General features: G+C 32.6%; 1 protein-coding gene across 1 annotated transcript in view; it reads right to left on the reverse strand.

Moving 5' to 3' along the window:
* The window catches only part of CNBD1 (cyclic nucleotide binding domain containing 1), a 469302-nt gene continuing 453990 nt past the window's right edge, over nucleotides 11719-27030 (reverse strand). The window contains exon 12 of the mRNA XM_021090804.1: nucleotides 11719-12030. Coding sequence (XP_020946463.1) covers nucleotides 11719-12030 — 312 coding nt within the window. The remainder of the gene's footprint in view (nucleotides 12031-27030) is intronic.

Below are 27030 nucleotides of genomic sequence, written 5' to 3' on the forward strand. Positions count from 1 at the left end.
AATTATAAGGACTTTATAATAACTTTGATTTCTAGGTTTATGAAGACAACTTCAGGATAGAGAATTTTAGTAGTTAGCTAGCATCTCTTAATAAAAACATTAATATAATCATAGAACTAACAATAAAATTGCACAAATAAAAGACTTGATATAAGGAGAAGATTAAACAGAGAGGATTAATGAATTGGTGATAGCTCAGAAGAAAATACTCAACTTGAAGACTGGAAAGAAAATGGAGAGGAAAAAGTTTAAGAAAATGTCCAATATACAAAAATTATAATCCATGAACAAAGGAAAAAAATACAGTAGAAGTAATATTTTAGGAAGTAGTCACCAAGAATTCAAACCATAAATAAACAAATATTTATAGTTAATTATAAAACTAAAGGGGAAATGATAAAATAAAGAAAAATATCTACAGGACAATGTAGGAAAACACCTTCAAGAATATGAGGTAGATATGAAATTCCTCAAAAGAACATTAAAAAAATGGGGGAAATGATGGGTTGACCTGCATTTACATGTAGAACTTCTCATCTAATGGAAATATAAAGAGAAATACACTAAAGGAAAATTCAAGACAAGAAATGGGCGAAAATATATGCAACATATACATCTGACTCATGTATACAACTTACTGAAATTTTTTCAAATCAATAAAAATACAGGCTACCCAGTATTCAAATGAGCAAATGTATTTACAAATCAAAAATGAGTAGTTTAAAGGTTAATTAACCTTATTATTCTTCAAAATAATGCAAATTGAAACTACAATGAGATAACTTTATTTCCTATCCAAATTGTTGAAAAAAATAAAAGACAATAATATCAAGACTTGGCAAGTATTGGAAGTAATGATAAATTTATACATAGGCTAATAGATGGAATGAAAATTTGTACATATTAATTTGATTTTTTCTCAATATATACTTAAATTGAACATATGCATAAACTATGACCTAGAAATTCAATTCTGAGAAATAGGACTACTTGGAATACATGCAATAAAATGCATTTATTAGAATGTAGGAATGTTTATGGCAGTATTTTTTCATGACAGATCTAAATTACAAACAAAACCAATATCCTCAAAAATATTTATCAATCATGTAACTGATTTTAAAAGTATAGTATATTCAGTAAGAAGATATTATTCAGCAACAAAAATAAAATATGATTTAAGCAATGACATGGATCAATTTTGCAAACACAATATTGAGCAAAAGAGGCCATATACTAAACTACACACTGTATTTCCTTATATAAAATTTAAAAATGAGCAAAACTTCTTCACAGAATTACCAGCAAGAACAATGATTAACTTTGAAGATGCAGACAGGTTTTGTAAATAACTGGAACAGGTCAAGAGAGAATTGTTTTAAAAGGCTGATTTATATTCTGTCAATTTGAGGCTGTTGACCATGGGCAGGCATGAAGATACTAGCAGTAGCATGTAAATCCATATACAAATTATGGAATAAATGTGTATTTTAAGTAATATTTTAAATGCATTGAGGATTTATTTTGATGCAAAATCACTTAAAGTGTTATTGAATTCATAGTAGCTTTTTGCTATTAGGTGTTGTGTCAAATGATAGTTGTTAATAATGTCATACTAAAGATGTTTATAAAGTATTTCACATTAAAAATAATTTCATTTAGAATGGATAAGCAATGAGGTCCTACTGTACAGCACAGGGAACTATATCCAATATCTTGGGATAGAACATAATGTGGGATGGAAATCCTATAAAATTGGATTGTGATGATCATTGTACAACTACAAATGTAACAAATTCATTGAGTAATTAAAAAAAAAGAACGTAATGGAAGGCAGTATGAGAAAAAGAATATATATATATATATATATATGTATATATATATATATTTGCTGTACAGCAGAAATTGACACAACACTGTAAATCAATTATAATTTAATTAAAAAATTCCCTATTTATGAACAAAGGTTGGAATCGACAGCTTAGATGATATTCTTGGATACAAGTCATTAAATGAATGGATCTTCTAAAATCACTCTCAATTGCATGATTAATGAAAAAAAGATATATTTCAAATGATACAAGCTATCAAAATAGTTTTTGTAGTTGATGAACCCTAAAAGAAGGGTTCCACTTCCAGGTCCACATAGAAACATATTAAAGTAAGATGCAAATGTGCAGGGATTTCATATTGTCCCTGGGTGATTAATCTATCTAAATATTCTTCATGTGTCATCAGATAACAGATGTTTGTCATTTATCAGAGCTAAAATTTTCACTGCTGAAACAGATATCAATTCTAATATTTCCAATGGGAATCACAATAGAATCTGAGATACTCTGCTGAAATAGCGACCTGGGAATATAGGCGAGAATACTGAATGTAGGCTTTTCATCCACCATTGATATTGTTGGTCACATTTCATGCTAAATGAATTCTCCTATCTCAGGGGTGGAGTTTTCAAGAGCTGCAGAGCAGAGCATGAGTAATGCTTATGATGGCTCCTTTGCTTTATTCCATCCATGTGTTAGTGTTTCAGAAGATCAACCATGTGATCATTTACTCATTTATGTACCTCACAAAATCAAAGATTAAGAGAATTGGTAACTTTGTCTTAGGCAATTAGTAACCATTAGTGAATTATTGCTAAATGCATGCCATACACATTTGTGATATTATAACAAAATCAAAGAAATCCCATAATCTTACAACATTTCTCTCTGGCATATCACTCAACGAAACATTAAATTCTCTGCTTTTATGCTCCTGTCCTCTGCCCAGATTCATCTCCTGTGCTTGCTTATTAACATAAATATTTCCATCAGAGTGGTCCTACTACCCTATTCTCTTTCTCTGTTGATCAAATACCCTCCTTGATTCTGTATATTCACAATAGCCAGGGCATGGAAACAACCTAAATGTCCATCAACATTAGATGAATGAATTAAAATGTGGTACATATACACAATGGGGCACTACTTGATCATAAAAAAAAGAACAAAATAATGCCATTTGCAGCAACTAGAGATTCTCACACTAAGTCAGAAAGAGAAAGTAAAATACCATATGATATCACTTACATGTGGAATCTAAAATATGGTACAAATGAACAGAACAGAACAGAAACACACTCACCGACATAGAGAACAGACTTGTGGTTGCCAAGGTGTAGGGGGAGGGAGTGAAATGGACTACTAACTGGAGTTTGCGGTTAGTAGACACAAACTATTGCATTTTGAGTGGATAAGTAATGCGATCCTACTGTACAGCACAGGGAACTATATCACTTTCGATGTAATATGATGGAAGATAAAACTGTGTCAGCTTGCTGTACAGCAGAAATTGACATAACATTGTAAATAAACTATAACAAAAATTTAAAAAGTAATAAAATAGTTAAAATGGTAAAAGAAAACAAAAAAAGAATAAATCACAGCAACAGTTCCCATTGTTCCCATAGTGACTAGTTCACTATGCAGTATAGCAGAAATTGACACAACACTCTAAATCAACTGTACCCCCCCCAAAAAAAAAGCCCTCCCTAATTGTAGCCTTTTGTCATATGGTTCTGTTCTGGATCCATCACCAGAATACTGGCATTAATCCACTCCCTAATAGGGCCCTTGGTTGATGGATATTTGCAATATCTACAAAAACAAAAAATAAACAAATCCCTAAAACCTTGTCAATAAATCATGGTCATTTACTATCAAAATAGTTACCATTTGTACTGTAAGTGAATCACATTATAGTGTGTTTATGGGGTGGCTTTCAGAGGCTGGGTCTGACGCCCTAATCACTATTGATAACAATTTTTTGCTTAGGTAAAATACAGCATGTGTCCAAAAGAGCTGTGAAAACATGTATCGTGTGTACTGCAGCATATAAGAAGCACAATTTAAAATTGTCATTAAGTTTTTTTATTGGAGGAGTTCCCATTGTGCCACAGTGGAAACGAATCCAACTAATATCCATGAGGACATTTGTTTGATCCCTGGCCTAGCTCAGTGGGTTGGGGATCTGGGCGTTGCAGTGAGCTGTGCTGTAGGTCACAAACATGGCTTGGATCCCACATTGCTATAAGTATGGTGTAGGCCCGCAGCTGTAGCTCCAATTTGACCCCTAGCCTGGAAACTTCCATATCCTGTGGTTGTGGCTCTGAAAAGCAAAAAAAAAAAAAAAAAAAAAAAAAGTTTTTTTACTGGATTTACTTAGAAAACATGGACTCTTTATCTCAATAGGAGGAGGAGGAAATATAATAATAGTAATAATTATTTAAAAAGGAAAACCTCCCTACAGTGAGGGTCTACATTGTATGAGGCATTGTGCTAGACAATTAACACAATATTTTATTCACTTGTCAGAAGGATAAGAATATAGAGCATTAAAACCTCATTTTATTTAAATAATTATTTTAAAAACCTCAATAAATTTCCAATGTATTTGGTTTAGGTTTATTGAGTTGACTAGAAGCCACAGCCAAAAATGATACTTATGCACAGTTTTAGTATGTGGGATTTTCTGCTTCATCACAGCAAAGCTTTGTGCACTAAGCACCCTCTAGTTCACAAATTAATAGCTTCAGACTAAGGTAAATCAAAATCTGGCATATGGTTCTGTCCTCCAGGCTACATTCCAGAGACTTCTTCAATGAGAAAAAAAAATATTCTTCAAGAATTACCTAGGGACCATTCTTAAAAAAACAATGTTCAAATCACTTTCTAAAAAAAATACTTAAATAAAAATTTAAGGGGCTGGAAACAAAGCATCACTATTTTTTAAAAAGCAATGTGCAGCCAAAGTTGAAACCTCTGAGTTAACCAGAGGTATCTAAAAGAGGCTTAAGAGTTCATATTTATCCTTTACCTAATCTTATCCTCTGAGAATTCAATCTTTCTACTTCAGTATATCAGAACATAAATTTATATTACAATGTATTTTTCCAAAATACAAATAATCAAATTATCAGTACTTCAGTCAATATGGATAACAATTCATCAAGGGGGAGAAATATTTATTATGAAAACTGTCTTTTCCTTATTCCTTTTGTCCAGAAGGGCCTAAGTTGTCTTTTTAGAAAAAAAATATGATGGCCATAAGAAATAATCAGAAAACTGCAACATTCTGATATTTTCCTAACAAGTCCCTAAAGACATTGTTCTTATTCCAAATGTACAACAAACTATAATTTAACCAAATATAGCCAAAAAAATTAATTTCTACCCAGGAATTATAGAGCCCTTCAACAAAAAAATTCTTCATGTTAGGGTTTATCACTGTTAGTGATCCAGTCCTAGAATCATATTTTTTAAAAGTATTCTCTGTTGTAAACCAGAAAAATTAAATCTGGTTTGCTTAAATAAAAAAGGATTATACTGGAAGGGTAATTGGTAGCTCATAGAATCTCTGGGAATTCTGGATAAACACTTCAGAGAGGGGCAAAATAAAGTTAAGGCATAGCCAGAATCTTACCACAGGAAAAAGCTACACAAGGTGATATTGTTGGTGCTATTGATTACCAATTATTAATCTGTGAAATAGGTAATGTGTGCTTAAGGGGATCCAATTCTTCTACATTTTTAAATTGATCTGGTTATGTCTTTGATCTTTTTCTTATATAATTACTATTTTCTCTAGAAAAACATATCTGTGGCTAATAGGCACATGAAAAAATGTTCAACTTCACTAATTATTAGAGAAATGCACACTAAAACTACCATGAGGCATCACCTCACTCCAGTTAGAATGGCCGTCATAAAAAATCTACAAACAATAAGTGCTACACTATTGGTGGGAATGTAAATTGGTGCAGCCACTGTGGAAAACAGTATGGGGGTTCCTTGAAAAATGAAAAATATAATTTCATATGATCTAGTAATCTCACCCCTGGGCATATATCAGGACAATTCTATAATTTGAAAAGATATGTGCACCCCTATGTTCATAGCAGCACAATTACAGTAACTGAGGCCCAGACAAAAAAACCACATATATATTCATTGAAAGGTGAAATGATAAAGAAGATAGTGTATGGGTGTGTGTGTGTGTATATATATATATATGTATGTATATATATATATATGTATGTATATATATATGAAAATGTGTATGTATATATGTGTGTGTGTGTGTGTGTGTACACACACATGTAATACAGCAGAGTACTACACAGCCATAAAAAAGAATGGAGTAATGCAATTTACTGCAACATGGTTGGACATGGAGATTATCAAATTAAGCAAAGTAAATCAGAAAGGGAAAGACAAATACCATATGATATAACTTATATGTGGAATCTAAAATATGGCACAAATGAACTTAGCTATAAAACAGAAACAGACTCCCAGACATAGAGAACAGATTTATGGTTACCAAAGTGCAGGGGAAGGAGACATGTTGGGGGAGGGATTCCTTGTGAGTTTGGATTAGCAAATGCAAACTATTAGATACATTTATAATCAAATCTGTTTGCTGTACACCAGAAAGTAACACAAAATTATAAATCCGCTATACTTCAATAAAATATTTTTTAAAACAAAGAAAAATGTATCTGAAAATGATCTGATGTAAATAATTTAGAATCAGAGACAATTAGTTCTGGCTTACTTATTCAACAGGAACAATAACAACATTGAAATATTTACTCATCAGTTGAGTTAAATAACCATTCTCAAAGCACCATAAATACACCAAATATCCTATAAGTACCTCAGCTGCTCCAGTGCCTATGATCTCTCACTATTAAGTACATAATGATTGGCCCATCAGGATTCTTTAAGATCCTACTCTGAGCTCTTTTTTCTGAATGGATCAGGATTGGGCTCTTCCAAGTGTTAATATTTGAATAACCTACCCCTCCCCTGTCCCATTTGACTGAATCTTTTGCACAGGGAGTTGTAAAGTGGTTTCATAAATTATCCAAGAGAACTGAGAATGTAAATGTGAGTCCTGGGTTTGAAACACAGCAGGTTCATTCCAGAGTCAAGGCTCTAAAACAAAAAATCATACTAGTATCCTCTATATAAATTTATATCCAATTAAGTGAATTTTTCCCACAAAATTCACAGACTGAAGTGGTGGGAGGTACCGGGAAAAGCTGATCAGAGAGAGTGCTTAAGCAGCCCTAAAATCGTAGCATGTGCGTGCATAGTGCCCCAAGCTAATGGTGCCTTAAGACACAGGCATCCTTAGTACTAGCATCCTCAGGACTAGCACATATTTGGCATCTGATTTTAATTATTTGCTTGTTTAGTTTCCATTATTTATATTTTTGCATAAAAGAATGCTAATAATAAAATGACCATCATCTATTGAATCATCAGAGGTTAAACTAGTGAATTAGAATGAGGCATGAAAACAGCAATGTATTTGTTATATTACAATGAAAATATGAATGAATATAAATAATTTTATTTTAGTATCTTTAACCTCTAGGGGGATTTAATTAAAGAATTAATCATTGAAGAATAGCAATCTAAGTAGAAAAAAATTCCCAATAATGGAATAATTTTTTCCTCATAGGATAATAAGTGGTTAGGAAGTTACAGTAGTAAAATTTGTAAGTTTGTTTTGGATTTACCGCCTGTCTTGGTCTAAAAGAATATTAACAATAGTGTTAAAGCTCAATAAGTCATAAGAAAAATTTTATAAAAGGCAGGTAGAAACCTTCAGGCAAAACATGTTTACCACTTAATGTACTAAGCATGGGTAATATGGTAAATTTAAACTTCTAAGACAAAGAAATTATTTACTACACTATAGGCCTCCCTGAGACTTAGAGTGATGAAAGGCACTAAGATATTATATTCAAAATGAAATATAATATCAGGATGATGAATTAGGTTTAAAGAAAGATGGATTATGTAAAGACATAAAATTTTATTGATATATATGCAACTGAGAGTAAAAGTATGTAAAGTAACATGTTAAAAATTAAAAGGGATCACCAGAATATATATTTAATGCACTTAACTATATTCAGCTCAGGTGTAGAAAGTGTTTATTACATTTCTGCTACAGATCAACTAAGAGGATCACATAGAACTAGGGAATTTCTATTTTCTCCAAAGATCTACTTTCTGTAAAACAGAGTGTCCAACACACAGGGAGAAAATGAGGTAGTTCTAGAAATAGAACACAGTTTAATTCTTAAAAAGCTTAAAATCCAAACAAAAATAGTTAAATGTCTCTAGGAAATAAATAGTTAAGAGGATATGAGAATATTTCATATTTACAAGGGAATACTTGCAGAAGTGTGTTTGCCTTTAACACAGGTATAATCTAGGACATAATATAAAGATACTGGCATCTAAAAACTTAAAGGATATTGCTGATTATAATTTAATCATCAATTTACAATAATAGCAAAATTGAAGCCATGACCATAGTTGCATCTAGGCAGTTATTCTGCTTCAGTAAAATGAAGGAAGTCTGCATAGAATTCTGAAGACTATGAAGACAAAATATAATTTCACTATATCTCCAACACTAACCAAGAAAGACAAGGTCTAACTGTTGTCAGGAACTGCCTAGTTAACTATATGAACTGTAGAGGTAAACTGTTTTGCGGCAAAGTTATGTTTCATCTATATTTTCTAGCAGTTAGGCAAAATAGTGCTTGCATATAATTTCTTTCAGTCTGATTTCACTCTTACAAAACAAATGATTTAGTTCATAATAGTACATCTTTATTAGGTTATTGTATCAAGGTGAAATAACACTAAAGGACATTTCTAGTCATGGAATGCATTTTATTCATCTGACTTGTACAAATATTATTGACATTATCTGCCCAATTTTAAGGTAAATGAAATTTGCAGCTCTGACAACTTAAAATCACACTGTAGGAGTAATTAGTTTGTCCATTTGCAGCAACATGATGGAACTAGAGATTCTCATACTAAGTGAAATAAGCCATAAAGAAAAAGACAAATAGCAAAGCTAGCACTTATATGTGGAATCTAAAATATGGCAAAAATGATCCTATCTAAAAAATAGACTCAAATCACAGCCATGGAGAGCACATTTGTTTTTTCTAGGGGTAGGGGGTGTGATGGACTGGAAGTTTGGGCTTGGAGGATACAAACTTACGTTTGGAATGGGTAGGCAATGGGACCTGCTGTGTGGCAGAGGAAACTGTGTGTGACTGGGTCACTTGCTGTACAACAGTAATTAAAGAAACATTGTAAATCAACTGTAATTTAATAAAAAAACTTTCCACCCACAACAAAAAGTTTCATATCATTAATAATTAAGGAAAAGCAAATCAAGTGATATTTTATTTATTTAAATTTTATTTATTTATTTTATTTGTTTATTCTTATTACTCATGGTATTTATGTTCTATAAAGTTGTCATCAAAATTGAACTATTTTTCCTCAGAGAAATAAAAGATTAGGTTTCTGTGAATTTCCATTCACAAAATTTTCATCAGTTGATTAATACATAACATTGTTTAATGGGGGTTTCTGTTTAAAGGCAGCTTATTTAATAGATACTGTTGATTAATTAACATTGAACTCACAGCCAACAGCAATATAACTCATGCCTGATGAAGCTTACCTAACACACACTTGTCTCCCTAAGGTACATTACAGCCTTCTTGCACTTAAATAGAAAAATCACCACAAAGTAGAAAATATGGAAAATGTGGCACTAAACAGACTGCAAAAATTATACTTATTTACGGTATTAGAATTGAGCATCGTCTTATTCCTACTCAGCTGGGAAGGTATATGTTGGGTGACTGAAATTTTTCACCACCATTAGTATATCTAAAAATGATCCAGAAAGCACCATGAATATTGATCAAGGGTTAAAAATTAATTTTAATGAGCAGGCAAGTTCACAAATAGGGAATCCAGGGATATTAAGAATCATTTCAAATCATCTAATGAGCAAAGTCTCAAAAAATTATATATTCAATGTTGCTTTGCGGGAACAGGGATTTGAACATTCTGCTAGTGGAGTATAATTTTGTGGTATTCTTTTATATCAAACTTGACAGTATATACAAAATTTATAATGTGCATGCAGTATGACTAAGTAACACCACTTCTAGGTCTTGCCTATTTTGAAATATAAAAGTATATAAAAATGTAAATATAAGGGGTTTTATATATAAGAAACATTTCTCAAAGCAAAATTTCATAAACAATATAAGCATTTTGACATAAAAGACTATTAAAAAGAATTACAGTGCATCCTTACTATGGTATACATTATAGTAATTTCCACAGGATATATTATATGTTAGATCTATATATACTCCCAAAGACATCTTATATATATCACTAAGAAGGGGAAATTGAAAAGCAATACATTAATTTATGCTAATATACCAACTTATATAAATATTTAAAATTCTGTATATACAGTTAATATTGAAACAGTGCAGATGTTGGGGTGCCAAGCCCTGTGTAGTCGAAAATCTGCATATGAGTTTGGACTCCTACAAAACTTAACTACAAGAGTTTCCACTGTGGTTCTGTGGGTTAATAACTCTACATAGTGTCCGTGAGGATGTGGATTTGATCCCTGGTCTCACTCAGTGTATTAAAGATCTGGCATTGCTGCAAGCTGCATCTAGGTTGCAGATGTGGTTTGGATCTGGTGTTGCTGTGGCCAGCAGCTGTAGCTCTGATTTGACCCCTAGCCTGGGAACTTCCATATGCCACAGGTGCAGCCATTAAAAAACAAAAACAAAAACAAAAACAAAACTTAACTAGTAATAGTGTAATAGTGATGAAAAGCCTTACTGATAACATAAGGATTTGATTAACAGATATCCTGTATGTTATATGTTATGTATATATTCTTACAATAAGGTAAGCTAGAAAAAAGAAAATGCTATTAAGAAACTCATAAATAAGAAAAAATGCATTTATAGTATTGGGCCATATAAAGACTGTAAAGAAATGTCTGTAAGATGAATTGTCTGTCAGGATTTGCATTAATATCTTATTTGATACAAAAATTATAGATGTTATACATATTACTAACACTAGACATCAAAATGAAAAGATAATGTGAAAAAACTCATATTTATTTATAGCTATAGTGATTTATGCATTGACAATGAAGCAGCAGCGATATGATTACTATATGATATTCTAGTGTAATCTATAAAATAGCTTCATGATAGCCTTGCCTAAAAATAATGAATTGCAAAGTTTTATAGCATACAGTACATTATAGTCATATTCATAATACAATATTAGATACACTGTTACATTTAAAAAATTACCTGCAATGATAGGCTGAGACACACTTTCTCTAATTATGAGAGACGCATACCATAGGTAAGGCAATTTTTTTTTTAATGACTGCACCAATGGCATATGGAAGTTCCCAGACTAGGGGTTGAATCTGAGCCACAGCTGTGGCAATGCCAGATACTTTGAAGCCACTGCTCGGGGCTGGGGGCCAAACCTTCACCTCCACAGCAACCCAAGCTGCTGCATTTGGATACTTAACCCGTTGAGCCACAGCAGGAAACACCTGCAATTATTTTAAAACAAAATTATAAAAATTAGGAAAACTAACACATTATTTATATTATACTAAATGGCACATTCCTTATGCCTATGAAAGGATAGGCCATCTACTTCAGTACAAGTCTTGCCCATGATGTGCTATGTTATCAATACTTAGGTGATGATGATAATGACACAAAAATGTCATACACTCTTCTTGTCACAGTCTTCTGCTTGAAAACACTCACACAGACACAACAGGTAAGTGCATTAGCTGTTTGTCATGACAACTATTAAATGGAAGTTGTTCATCATAAATGTCTTCATCCAAATTGTCTTCACATTGAGTAGGCTGAGGAGAAGGAGGTAGAGGTGTAGCAGAGGCAGAAGAGGTGGCGATGAGAGGGGAAGCAGGAAAGGCAGGCACACTCAGTGTAACTTTAATGGCTGTCTGACTTTTCTTCTTTTTCACTTCTCTAAAAATGTTTCTGTATATACTAATCCTTCCTCCACTGTCTGTTTTAGTGTCAGTGCCCATATCATAAAAGGGTCCATGCTGTAAAAAAAAAAACAAAAACAGTCTTGAATAATCAGAAATCTTCTGTTAGACTATCCAATTTTTTTTTTTTTTTTGGCTTTGGCTTTGGCTTTTTTTTTTTTTTTTTTGGCTTTGGCTTTGGCTTCTTCTATGTCTTCTTTAGCACACGTCTATAAGCACTTCACTTCATCACCTTATCTTCTGTTCATTTTTCTGATGTGATGTCTATTAGCTCTTGAATTTCTCTAAGATCCATTTCTTGAAATCATTCACCCACTACTTTTATTTTATTTTTGTTTGTCATATCCACACTCTCTTTCATTATTTCCTTGATTGGTTCTATTGTAAACTCTATGAAGTCATGCACAACATCTGGAGACAGTTTTATCCATCAGGAATTTATTATTTCAAGCTCAATGGATTTCATAGCTTTTTCTATAAAGATGACGGCAACTTCAATAGTGTCATCTTTCCAGACTTTTATGATGTTTCATCAGGATTCTCTTCCATGGAGCTGACAGTCCTTCATAAAGAACCTTAAAGGTCCTTATGATACCCTGCTCTAATAACTGAGTTAGAGACATTGGGTTTGTGCACAAGATTACTTCAGTGTTGAATTCATAGGGTTCTAGGTGACTAGAAGCATTGTGAAATAGAAAAAACTTTAAAATGCAGTCCCTACTATCAAGATACTTCCTGACTCCGGAGACACAGCATCAAGGTTTCCCATTGTCCAGGCCTTCTTGTTGTCTGGCAGCTGGTGTTTATCTTTCGCCTTCAAAGTTCAGGAGTTAGAAGTTTTTTGAGATGGGGCAATCCTGAATGTAAACCTAACCGCATTTAAACAAAACACTGAAGTCGTCTTATCCCTTCCTATCTTAAATCCTGGGGCTCATTTTTCTTCCTTGCTAATAAATGTCTTTTGTTGAACTACTTTTCCTGAATAGGGAAATTTCATCTTCATTAGAAACCTGTTTTCAGGCAGGTTTTCAACATCATGTCTTATCCCTGCTTCTTGGGAGCACCTCCAGGATCACTAGAGGCACTTGGTGTGGGTATCATGGTGTTATTCAAGGTTTACAGTATCACGCTAAACATGGTGACAAATACACAGGAACCATGAGAGATCACTTTTTACTGTGATACACAATTTCCTGGGGAGACCACCTGCTCATGTGGAGGTGATTAGTATCACATGGCTTTTTAAGCAGATAACCCACAACACTTGAGTTCATTGTGCTCTTAACAACAGGAGGTGGCTATGAAATAATGACTGTAGGACAGTATTTACTACAGTTAATTTGATGCAATTCTTTGCATTTGTTTACATTTCTCTCATAACTGTGAAGGGCACCATGTATGGCATGTGTTAGTATGCATGAATTAGGATAAATTTTAATTTTTATAATATATTTGTGCAAATTTTCTGGTAGTAAATGATAAAATAGACTAGTATCTACTATGTATATTTTATGCATTTATGACATAACTTTTCTTAATTTTTTTCAATATTTCTAGGCTATACGATTTGTTTATGTTTTTCTAAGTTATTGCAAATCTACAAAGAATTTCCAATATATTTATTGAGAAAAGTCAACATAGAAGTTCAAACCCACATTGCTCAGAGGTCAACTCTTTTTAAACTCATAAAAATATATGTTTAAAATCTTATAGAAAACCAGAGTTCCTGTCATGGTGCAGCAGAAGCAAATTCAACTAGGAACCATGAAGTTGCAGGTTCAATCCCTGGCCTCACTCAGTGGGTTAAGGGTCCAGTGTTTCTGTGAGCTGTGGTGTAGGTTGCAGATGCAGCTTGGATCTGATGTTGCTGTGGCTGTGGTGTAGGCTGGCAGCTGTAGCTCTATGGACCCCTAGCCTGGGAATCTCCATATGCCACGGGTATGGCCTTAAAAAGAAAATAAATAAATAAAGTATTGAATAAAATAAAGACAAATAATTGTTTGCTTATCTCAAAGATGGACATTGAGGATATATGAAGGGAAGTTTTACTACTTTTACATATGTTATTTATTTATTTTTATATTTAGGTGGTATATCATTGATTTTTCCCATAGTAATAATGTTAAAAGTAATTTTTCCTATGTAAAAATATATTAAGAAAAGAAAGATTTACTGGAAAACAACAAAAATCATCTTTGCCCCGAAGTCTTAATGATTAGTAAGAAAAATAAGAATACCTTCTGCTACAAATTTCAAAATTACATTACAAAATATTGTAAAAGATGCCATGAGAAAGAGCAGCTGATTTTCAGTTGAGCATGGACATTTCAGTGAAAAACAGCAATATCTGAGGTCCAATAGTCGTTTTCTCAGTGATTTAAGGAAAATTCTATAGTCCTATAAAACTAATGATATGGTGTTCAGAGAACGTTAATTGATAGAACTGCATAGATTATCACATCAGATTATAGAAAAACACTCACAAAAGACTGAAGAAGGTTGCTAGGTCTCATAACTTCAGTACCCTAATGAGGGAATAAGACGGGGGAAAATACAGATAGGCTCATCTCAACACGTCCTCTTCCACAGGCCTGCCTTTATTAGACTACACTGTTTTTATTTGCTTTCCATTAACCTCTATGAACTCCTAAAATGTAAGGAAAATATTCTGTTTGCAAATCTATGCAAACTTCCTGCCTTGCCTCTGGAGGGAATGATCACCAGATGTATGAGATTTTCAAAGGGTTAAAATGACTTATGCACACACTAAGGTTTTGCACCATGACAAAACAATTTTTCTTTTGCTAGGCTTTTGTTACTTTGTAAATATTGATCACAGCATTTAAAATTATTTGGCGTATATTAGGACATCAGTAAGTATTTCTTAAATGAGTCAACAATTCATTATTTATACTACATAGAGCATGCTTTATTTTTTAACGTTTCTTTTTCTTGTTATTAAAGTATAGTTTATTTACACTGTTTCTTCAATTTCTGTTGTGTACAACCAACAAAGTGACCTAGTCACACACAGTTACCTGTGATGTACATTGCCCATCCATTCCAAATGTAAAAGTTTGCATCCACCAACCCCAAATTCCCCATCCATCCCACTCCCTCGCTCCTCCACCCCTGGCAACCACAAATCTGCTCTCCAGGGCCATGCTATGTTTCTATTTTGTATATAGGTTCATTTGTTCCATATTTTAGATTCCACAAATAAGAGATTTCATATGGTATTTGTCTTTCTCTTTCTGACTTACTTCACTTAGTAGGAGAATCTCTAGTTGCATCCATGCTGCTATAAATGCCATTATTTGTCCTTTTTTATGGCTGAGTGGTATTCAACTGTATATATGTACCAGATCTCCTTAATCTATTCATCTGTCAATGGACATTTAAGAAGTTTCCATTTGTTGATTATAGTGAATAGTGCTGCAATGAAAAGGGAGGTGCACATATCTTTTTGAATCAATGTTTTTTTCTGGATATATATCCAGGAGTGGGGTTGCTGGATCATATGATAGTTATATATTTAGTTTTCTGAGGTACCTCCAAACTGTTTTCCATAGTGGTTGTACCAATTTACAATCCCACCAACAGTGGAGGAGGGTTCCCTTTTCTCCACACCCTCTCCAGCATTTTTATTTGTTTACTTGTTAAAGATGGCTATTCTGACCAGTGAGAAGGGGTACATCATTTCATTTTGACTTGCATTTTTCTAACAATTTGTGATGTTGAGAATTTTTTTCATGTGCCTATTGCCCATCCATACGCCTTCTTTGGAGAAATGTCTATTTAGGTCTTTTGCCTATTTTTTAATTGGGTTGTTTGATATTTCTTGTTGAATTACATGTGTTTGTATATTTCAATGATTAGGCTCTTGTCTGTTGCATTGGTTGCAAAGATTTTCTCCCATTCTGGGGTTGTTTTCTCTTTCTTTTTAAAAAATTATTTCCTTTGCTGTTAAAAAGTTTTGAATTTAATTGGGTGCCTTTGATTTATACTTTAAAAAAATTATTTCCCTCTCTTTTCCCTAGAACTATTCTAGAAGCTACAGAATTGCAGAAAAAATTTATTATTGCCAAAAATTATTTTTCCAATATCATAAGCATACAAACATCTACATACTGTACCTGAACAATCTTTTAATTCATTTATAACTATTTGATTTCATGTTAAATCTTTATCTAGAAAGAGTCTATTGCCATACATGCCAAGTTCAAAGAATATATTTAATTTTACACTATTATTTTCTCAGGGGGAAATCATTAAGCAAAGTACTTGAGCTGTTGATTATGTTTAGGAAGTCAAGTGGGAACAAGTTATTAAAACAATATCATTTCACTTTAATTCAATTAATTAATTTGGTGGCTTAGTGTCTTTACTGAAAAGGAAATAAATTATATCTCACCTTGATCTGCTTCATTATGGCAGTAGTAAGAATAATATAGGTATTTCTTTAACTCTAGGAAAAAGCGATGTTTTCTTTTTTGAGCCAGCAGAGAAAGAAGTGTACAAAATTTTAAAATCAAGATGGCCTAAGCAAATGAATAATGAGTTTAATTATCTGAAACAAAAGCTAAATGTTTTCATTAAAAAATAACTATTTAAGAATTTATGTTCCCTTTTGATATATGATAGTCACTCTTTTACCAGAAAAGTAAAACACAGAGGTTCTTAAATCTCAAATACCATCTAGGAAGATTTTTATCATCACAGCCTTGGAGATACAGCTAGAAGAATATAAGTAATTATTCTATCCTTTCTTACTAGCCACATAAAAGGAGGCAGGTATAAAAGGGAGAATGAAAATTTTAAATGCAAAAAATATTTAAAAAAAAAGAAAGCTGAATACACACACACACACACACACACACACACACACACACACACACACAGACATTTTGCTCCCCAGCTCATAGACTATTTCTTCAATTAAACAGCTATTAGCTTTAGAGTTGGGAACAATTACTTGACATTTATCAGTGCTTTATAGTTTTAAGTGTTTTCTTATTTTATATCACTAAGTTAAAATGTGATCATTTAAGGCATTTCTAATTTTAAATAGTCTTTATTGTAGTAGCATACTCAGTATGGAAGATTATTTCCAATCAACATATGAAAAGATAAACCCTTAATCATGCCCACAAAAATAAACCTGTAGTTTATAATTTGATATCATTATTATTGTCATTATTAGTATTTCAATTATTGTTTTTATTTTAATACACCTTTAACCTAGGAGGAGTTGATCGGATCCTCCTCTCCATTCAGCTAGTCATTTATTCAACTAACTTTATTATATATAGGACTATAAGAAATCCAAAAAAAAAAAAAACATCTTTTATTCACTATTCCCTGAACAGTCAATGCACAAGCCAGCTGTCTCACTTGTATTTGCAATTGCTTTATTGAATTTTGGCTATCTTTATCTCTCTCATCAATGTATCCACGTCTGCTGCCTTGGAGTCTGGGAGAAGTCACACTTATTTTATAGCACTTCTAGGACTGTGCCAATTCATAATGTGGTTTTCTTTTCCTCTTCCAAGATATAACACTTGTGATTTGTACACTTATCTTGGCAATTATTATTTAGTATGTTACATCTCATATATTTATCCACTATTATTATTATTATTATTAGTCTTTTATAGGGCTGCATCTATGGCATATGGAAGTTCCCAGGCTAGGAGCTGAATTGGAGCTGCAGATGCTGGCCTATGCCACAGCCACAGCAACACCAGATCTGAAGTGGGTCTGTGACCTACACTGCCACTTGTGGCAAAACCGGATCCTTAACCCACTGAGGCCAAGGATTGAACCCACATCCTCACGAATACTAGTCAAATTCTGAACCCACTAAGTCACAAAGGGAACTCCCATTCTTTCAAGTTAATTAATTAATTAATTTATTTATTGCTTCTCTTTTTTTTTTTTAAGGGCCTCACTTGCAGCATATGAAAGTTCCCAGGACAGGGGTCAAATCAGAGCTACAGCTGCCAGCCTATACTACAGCCGCAGCAACATGGGATACAACTGCATCTGCAACCCACATCACAGAGCAATGGCTGGATCCTTGACATACTGAACAAGCCAGGGGTAGAACCTGAATCCTCATGGATACCAGTTGTGTTTGTTTCCATGCACCACAATGGAAACCCCCCATTATTATTTTTAAACTTCTTGCTGTAACTGACTTCTACCAACGGTCACAATCTCTTTGGGGAAAGAAACAGTGGTTTATATTTCTTTAATGTTTTCATAGCCTAGTTCTCATTATATACTAGATGCTTTCTAAAAACATGAATTAATGTTAGATAAAACACAAGAATAAATAATAATTTACTGCATATGTCTACTTCCAAACCCCAATCTTTTGTTATTTTGGGAAAGTACCAAGTTTACTTGATCATATCTAATAACAGCACAGATGAACTGTTTCTAGAGGTAGAATATTACCAGAAGAGCAAGAAAAATGTTCTAAGTCACACTGTGAACTATGCTTGAGTCTTGTCAGTAGAAACTGTTCTCTCACTTTTTCCTAAACAATGCACTGCTGCCAGTCTTCTTACTGGAATCTCCCCCCAGTGATTACCTAGTGTCTGTAGAATTAACATGTCTAAAAATTATGTCTTGATTCTATCCCCAATCTTAATCTACTCCCCAAATTTAGATTCCAATTAATGTCATCGTTATATTGTCAATTCCTTTGCCTAAGAATTTATAGTCATTTCATAGATCTGGCATAAAAACAAAACAAAACAAAACAAAACAAAACAAAAAAACCCCTCTGTAGATAGACCTTCGAAATATAAAGTTGAACTTTTTTTTTTTTTTTTTTTTTTTTTTGTCTTTTTAGGGTCATACCTGCGGCATATGGAAGTTCCCAGGCCGGAGGTCCAATCAGAGCTGTAGCTTCCAGTCTATGCCACAGCCACAACAATGCAGGATCCGAGCCTCAACTGCGACCTACACCACAGCTCACAGCAACACCGGATCCTTAACCCACTAAGCAAGGCCAGGGATTGAACTCACATCCTCAATGATCCTAGTCGGGTTCGTTAACCATTGAGCCATGACAGGAACTCCTGAAGTTGAACCATTTTAAATGGTCATTTTGTAGATAAAAAGTAGTTAAAAGCCAACAATGTGTGATGTTTACTCTTAACGTGTTGAGAAGCAGACCATTTCTCGTTGCCTTCAGTGTTACCATTCCAGGCCAGGCCATCATCATCTCTTAAAAAACAAATAAACAAAAATATGAGAGCTTTGGGAGTTCCTATTGTGGTTCAGTGGAAACAAACCCCACTAGTATCCATGAGGAGGTGGGTTCAATCCCTGGCCCTGCTCAGTGGGTTAAGGATCTGGTTTTGCCATGAGCTCTAGTGTGGGTCACAGACACGGCTTGGCTCTGGTTTTCCTACGGCTGTGGTGTAAGCTGGCAACTGCAACTCCAATTCAACTCCAGCCTTGTAACTTCCATATGCCCTGGGTGTGGCCTTCAAAAAAAAAAAAATATATATATATACATATAAAAGAATTTGTTGAGTTATATTTCACATACCACACAACTAACCCATCTGAAGGAGAAAAATTCAGTGATGTTTACTATATTCAGAGTTGTGCACATATCGCAATCTAATTTAGAATATTTTTATCACCTCCCCAAGTTTATAAGCTTTAGAAGTCACACTTCATCTCTCCCCATTTTTCCCTTCCAGCTCTAACAACCAATAACATATATATATAATATTTCTATATTTAAATATATAACACGTTTATATAAAATATATAATTTATATATATATATATCTTTATGCCACTACTATATAGCTTTGTAGTAAGTTTTAAAAGTAGGAAATAAAAAGTCCTCTATATTTCTTCTAATCAAGACTATTTTAGCTATTCTGCATCTCTTGTGTTTTGATATGAATTCTAGTATCATTTCGTCATTGTCTGCAAAAAAGCAGCCTGGGATTTTGGTGGGGATTTCACTGAATTTGTAGGTTAATTGAGAGAGTATGCCATCATCATTTTTATATGGACTTACTAATGCCTTCACAACTCATCTTTTCACTTCAATCCTTGCCCTTCAAATAAAAAAGTGATTCTTTAAAAACTTGTCAAATTATATTCCTCCTCCATTGTAAAGCTCCAAAGCTTTTATGCATTGCCCAGAATAAAATCTAAGGTTCTTACCATACCTTAATGGTTTCACATCTACTTTTTTCTGCTGTTACTCTAATTTCATCTCTTACAATTTTCCCATTCAGTGACTTAATTGAACTACACTGAACTTAGCATTAATCATTATATGCAGGCTCTACCTCAGATTCTTTATACCCCCTATTAACTCTGCCCATATCTTTCCTCCTCCAGACATTTTACACTTTCTTCAGGTATCAGATATAATATATTATTAAAGGGTCTTTTCTGATCCTTTTATCTAAAATAGCATGTTTCCATCTGTCTCTATTTTTTGATCTGCTTTGTTTTTCTTCAGAGCACTTACCACTGCCTGACATTTAATATATCTTTTTTTAGTATTTAGTATTTACTTAGTATTTAGTATTTATTTAGTATTTATCTCCCCAATAAGTAAGTTTCATGTAAACAAGGACATTGTTTTGTTCACTATTTTATCATCAGTGCTTAGAAAATTATCTTCCACAGAGCAGGCACTCAAGTAAATATCTGTAGAAAGATGAACAAAATATTTTAAAACTACCTAAAACTACAGATGAAGTAGTTAATTTAAGCAGAGTTCTGTTAGACAATGTTCCAGGCAGATAACACACAAAACTTTTCCATGTTACATTCAATACTGTTGTACTGTTTAAGCAGTATGTTCTCTTTAAATGACCTACCAAATGATTTTAAAGACCAACATAGTCTTAAGTGAATAAATCTCCTTTGAACCTGATTTTCAGCAAGTCAAAAATACTAAGGTCCCATAATCATCACCAGTCCTGGTAAGCATTGAAATTTATATCACTATGATCTAAAACCAAAGAATTATTGGCATCTCATAAACAGTCATCTAGACTAAAAAGCCAAAGAACATTTAACTTCTTCACAATATTTATTTTCGTTAATTATTTTCCTGTAGGAGAAAATCTTAAAATCACATTGCTGAGTCAGGAGGTTTACACTTTGAAAGAAAAACAGCACATTCTAAAAAGCAACCCACTATAGCATTAGGTTAAGAATCTGACTACAGGGTCCCTGTGGAGGTGTAAGTTCAATCCCCTGCCCAGCTCAGTGGGTTAAAGGATGTGGTATGGTATGCCCTAGGATTCAAGCCTTGGCCCATATGCCTTAGGTGCGGCCATTGAAAAAAAAAATCACCTTACATTCCTCGAGTCATAGGAAAGCACTCAATTCTCCACAAGTAAAATCTGTATTTCCATGGATTGTATCTGTATTTTTTTATGATAGGACTACATGATTTTGCTTCAATTATTTTAAATTATTAATTTTCTAAACTTGAGATATTCATTGTTCCATATAAATATAAAATCACTTTATCTCATGTACTAGCTAGTGGTGGGACAGTTATATATTTTTATGGAAATATTAAAATACCAAACACATTGTATTTAAATTATATGTATATTTTGGAAAAGGTGACACTTTATGAAATTAAATTTTGCCATCAAATCACAAATGATATGCCCTTATTTATTTGCTTTACATTCTTTAATAATTTTATAAATTATATAGAGCCCAAATCTCTCTTATCAAATCACTTATTTTCATATTTATTTTACCATTTTCATTTATAAATAGATAACTCTTAATTACAACTTATATTATTGATACTTGACATATTATTATTAAAATATTTGCATTATGAAGTTATATTGAATTTTAGCTAGAAATTAAATGAGCACCCATTTATATATGTAATCATAACAAGCAAATAAAGAATTATGGTTCCTTTTCCTAGAATTTCATGTTATTGCCTTATTTTATTATCTAAAATCTCCCCCAAAATACTAGTGGGTGATGCCATTTTGTCTTGATAAAGCTTTTATCTGCAATAGCTTTATCATTCCTCACTTAAGAGAGATTTCCAATTGGTTCCTGGTAAATCATTTTTATCTACTTTAAGTATTTTTCTTGTACTTTTCTTTCACTCAGAATTTTCAGGCATTGCTACAAGATTCTAGAAAATATGTTTGCCATGGTTTCTGTAAAGCTATATTTTAGATCACTTATTTGATTTTAATATTATCTTCATTCTTTATACATGAGTAGATTTATGCATTAATATAAATTCACAAATAGTATATTTGCTTTAAAAATTTTTCTGCTCATTTTCTGAGAGTGAAATTATGTGTCTGAATGCATTCAATTTCCAGTTTTATGATTATTATATTATTTAGTGATTTTTTTTCCTTTTTTTTCCCTCTCAACAAGATTTGCATAACTGAAAGAGCTAATGGTTAACAGGTTTGTTTCTTAAGTCAAGCTCCATATCCCTTAGACTCAGGTTGATGAAATAACCACTATCTGCAATATTTCAGATATAATCATAGAGAGAAAAAATAAATATGTTGGGGCATACTATGATGTTTAAATTTTCTGCTAACACATAACACACATCCTTGAATTTACATTTCATTGCCCAAGATAATTCATATGGCCAGGCCAGAGTGAGTGGGCACCAGGCATGGAGTCTATAATCATCCCATAGATATTAGGAAAAGTATAGATGACAAAAAAATACCATCTATACATTGTAAGAGCTCATTTGAATGTAGAAATTAATATACATATATTACATATTTTGTTTTTATTGTCATAATATCTGTGGTAGACAGAATAATGCTCTCCTCCAAAAAGCCCTATTTTCTAATCCCTGGGATCTATGAATACATTATGTTACATGGCAACAAAGCATGGGAGAATTAAGGTTGCCAATGGAATTAAGGTTGCTACTCAGCTGACTTTAAAATGGGACATTATCCCAGATTATTCAGGTGGGCCTATTGTAACCAGAAGGGCCCTTTAAATGTGGATTCTAACACCATATACAGCAACAAACAAAGCAAAACAAAAACCAAACTTTAAGATGGATTAAAGACCTAAATGTAAGACCAGATACTAAAAAACTCCTGGAGGGAAACCAGGTGGAACACTCTTAGACATAAATCACAGCAATATATTTTTGAATCCATCTCCTAAAATAAAGAAAATTAAGGAAAAAAAAGACAAATGGGCCATAATTAAACTCGAAAGCTCTTTCATAGCAAAGGAAACCATCTCCATAATGGAAAGACTACCTGAATGGGAGAAAATATTTGCAAATTATATAACTAATAAGGGTCGTATTCAACATGTATAAACAGCTCATACAACCTAACATCAAAAAAACATGTTTATTAATATAACTATATGTTTATATATATTTCACAGTAGTATTCCATTGTGCATATATATCTCATATATATGTATGTACAATGGTTACTACTCAATCATAAAAAAGAGTGAAATTTTGTCATTCACAGCAACATGGATGGACTTGGAGGCCATTACACTAAGTGAAATAAATCAGAGAGAAAGACATACATGATATAACATATATGGAATCTAAACAATGTGCTAGTGAATATAACCAAAAAGAATCAGACGCACAGACACAGAGAACAAATTAGTAGTTACCAATGGGGAGGGGAGGAGAGACAACAATAAGGTGTAAGATGGGCTCACAGATGCATTGTATAACACAGGGAACATAGCCAATTTTTTATAATAATTGTAAATGGAATGTAACCTTTAAAATATAAAATTAAAAAAATTTAATAAATAAAATTCCTTTTATAGTTAAAAAAATGTGGAAGAATGAGACAGAGTGTCAGAGTCAGGGAGAGATTTGAAGATACTACACTGCTGTCTTTGAAGATGGAGAAAGAAGTGACAAACAAAGGAATGCATGAAATCTATAGAATCTGGCAGATTTCTCCTGGACACTCTAGATGGTATACAGGCCTACTGACACCTTAATTTTCACCTAGTGACACCTATTTCAGAATTCCAACATCCAGAACTACAAGATAACAAATTTCTTTTGTGAAGCCACTAAGTTTTCAGTAATATATTCCAAAAGCAGAAGGATTTCAGTACCTCAGAGTAGGGCGGTGTTACATTAAATAGCTAAAGTATGAAAAAAAAGAGAAACTATTAAAAATATTTGGAATACTTTTGTATTTATAACTCTTCATATAAACTGGAATTAATTTTATGTTTGCAATAAGATAGAGAGGGTATATTTTATTTTCTTCCAGATTAAATCAGTGTTCTAGTAAATTCAAGTTTCTTTTTTTCTCTAATTACTTCATTTTCAACTTTTTACATTTTCTTTTCTTTTCTTTCCTCTTCTCTCCCCTGAGCTAACCTAAGACTCATATTTTTCAGATTGGACTTACATATTTACATATAGTTCAATGATAGAAGCTAGTGGCAAGTGCAAGTACAGTAGGGAGACATCTGGAATATCAATGATGCCCATCAGGTCATTATGTCATTTATTAGACCTAAAATTTCTAGTCTAGACTACCAGGTGAGGTCTCCATATAAGACATGTCAGTTACCTCATAGAGCCGGAAGCATAAAGATTATGAAACATTTTTAGTTTATACCTAGATAGGTGATTTTTTAATTTAATTTGATTGGACTATAGCAGATTTACAAAGCTGTATTAGTTTAGGGTATATAGCACACTGAATCAGTCATACATATAAATATATGCATTATTTTTCCCATATAGGTTATTACAAACTAATGAGTAGATTTTCCTGTGCTATACAATAGGTTCTACTTAATCACCTATTTGATACAGTAGTGTGTATATGTTGTTTCCACCCTCCCAATTCTTCCCTTCCCTCAATGGTTTAACCTATGGTAACCATAAGATTGGTTTTGACAACTGAGTTTGTTTCTGTTTTTTTAGATAAGTTATTTTGTATCATTTTCATTAGATTGAGCACATATCATGTGATACTTGTATTTCTCTGTCTGACTTACTTCACTCAGTATGCTAATCTCTAGGTACATCCATGTTGCTGCAAATGGCACTATTTCATTTTTTTATGGCTGAATAATATACCATTGTAAATATGTACCACATCTTCTTTATCCATTCCTCTGTTGATGGGACATTTAGGTTGCTTCCATATCTTGGCTTTTTAAATAGGCTGCAACAAACACTTGGGTGTATGCATCTTTACAAATTGTCATTTTCTCTGCATATATGCCCAGAAGTGGAATTGCTGGGTCATATGACAGTGCTATATTTACTTTTTTTAAGGAAACTCCAGACTGTCCAGATATGTGATATTATTTGATATTTTCCATAAAATTAAACATCATGTATATTAGGTTTGTTTATGACAAGTATTATAGCCAGACATCATTCTAAGAGGATTCCACTGATAAGGAGTTCTTCCTAACAAATATCAATAGTTTATCTCCTAAGAGCACCAAGGAATTATATTGGATCATCTGCCTTCTTTATTCTCCTTAAATCATATCCCTAGTAAAGATAAATGGATCACAGGGACGTTGTTTTACCTTATTCCTCTCCACAACCCATGGGAAACTCCTAAATCTGTTTTGTTTTTCAGATATGTCACTCTTGTGATACAATATAGTCATAGCTGGATAAACGCAATGGCATTTCAAGTAGAGAAATAGAAATCCTTATTCAAATTACTATTTGTTGCATGAATTTGGTTACAATTACCTCTAACACCACAAAAGTAATTCTTAGCAATTTTGTTTCAGGTGACTGAAGAATGACATTTTTAGATATTGTTATCATCTCTACTGACTTCATTCTTTTATTATAACACTACTATTTCTCCTTACTTAACTCTTATGAAAACCCATTCAAAAATATTTGTAAAACTTTAGGCTGTTCAAGGCACAAAAATAGGCTAGAAAAGCTCCAGTTTTTATGACACAATTACTTTTCCTACATTGTACACAATCATTAAACATTTCCTGTTTTCTAAATATTGTCCTATCCCCAAACTTAAAAGATATTTTCATAGTTATATCTGATTTCATCATTTCTTATCTTTGAGGCAAAATAATCTAAAGTTTGTATTTCTCAAACCGTAAAACATTGTCATCAGCATCATTAGGCTAAAAGCCAAATGTATATTTTGCTTCTTTTTTTCTACCATTATGTATAAACTAGTATTCTCTGAAGGAAGGTGCATACACCTCTGGTTTCCTACACAAAAGCATGCAATATGGTTTGGAAATAAAATATTAGAATTTCTTTTTGTATTTACTTTACTCTTATACAAAAAATATCTCCTTTGATTTTATTACAATCATTAGATATTAATACAATAGCATGTACATAATATATGTATAGATTTATTGAAGTATATCTTCAAAAATGTTCCATTGATAAAATTGTGCCTTCAAAAATTTTGAAGATTACTGCAGAGAATTATGCCTGTTAAAATAATAAATAGGTGAACAATCAAAAGTTTTTTCTTCTAGACCATATTTTTTGGCCCAAATTATCTCAAGAATTATGACAGACATTTTATCTATTATTTTTTATTTAAAAAATAATCTCTAAATATACCATAAATAGGACTTATAAAAGTTATATATCAAAGTTTCATTGATTTTTTTCCCACTGGAGGAATTCCAAAACTTTTTAAATGATCTTTATTTTAAAGCCACTCCTCTAAACAAATAAAAGTTACTTTATTATAAAGAATTTAATTTTTCTTAATTTTTATTTTTTCAAAAATATTACCTCCATAAATAGTATTTTAGTGTGGTATGTATTTTTCTATTATGCCTAAAACAGAATGACTCTACTTCTCATAAATTAAATGAATAGATGCCAAATCGCTTAATATTATATGTTAGTCAAGATAGTTGGTTTCCAAGATGTGCTCTGACATATGTTGGACACGTATCCTCAGTTAATCTTGTCATTCTTTCTAACATTCCAATTTCTACTCAATAAAATGAGAAGCCTAGGTAAGAGTACGGGCTTTGGACAAAACTGGGTCTGAAATC

Source organism: Sus scrofa, chromosome 4 (assembly GCF_000003025.6).
Source record: "Sus scrofa isolate TJ Tabasco breed Duroc chromosome 4, Sscrofa11.1, whole genome shotgun sequence".
NCBI classification, from domain to species: domain Eukaryota; kingdom Metazoa; phylum Chordata; class Mammalia; order Artiodactyla; family Suidae; genus Sus; species Sus scrofa.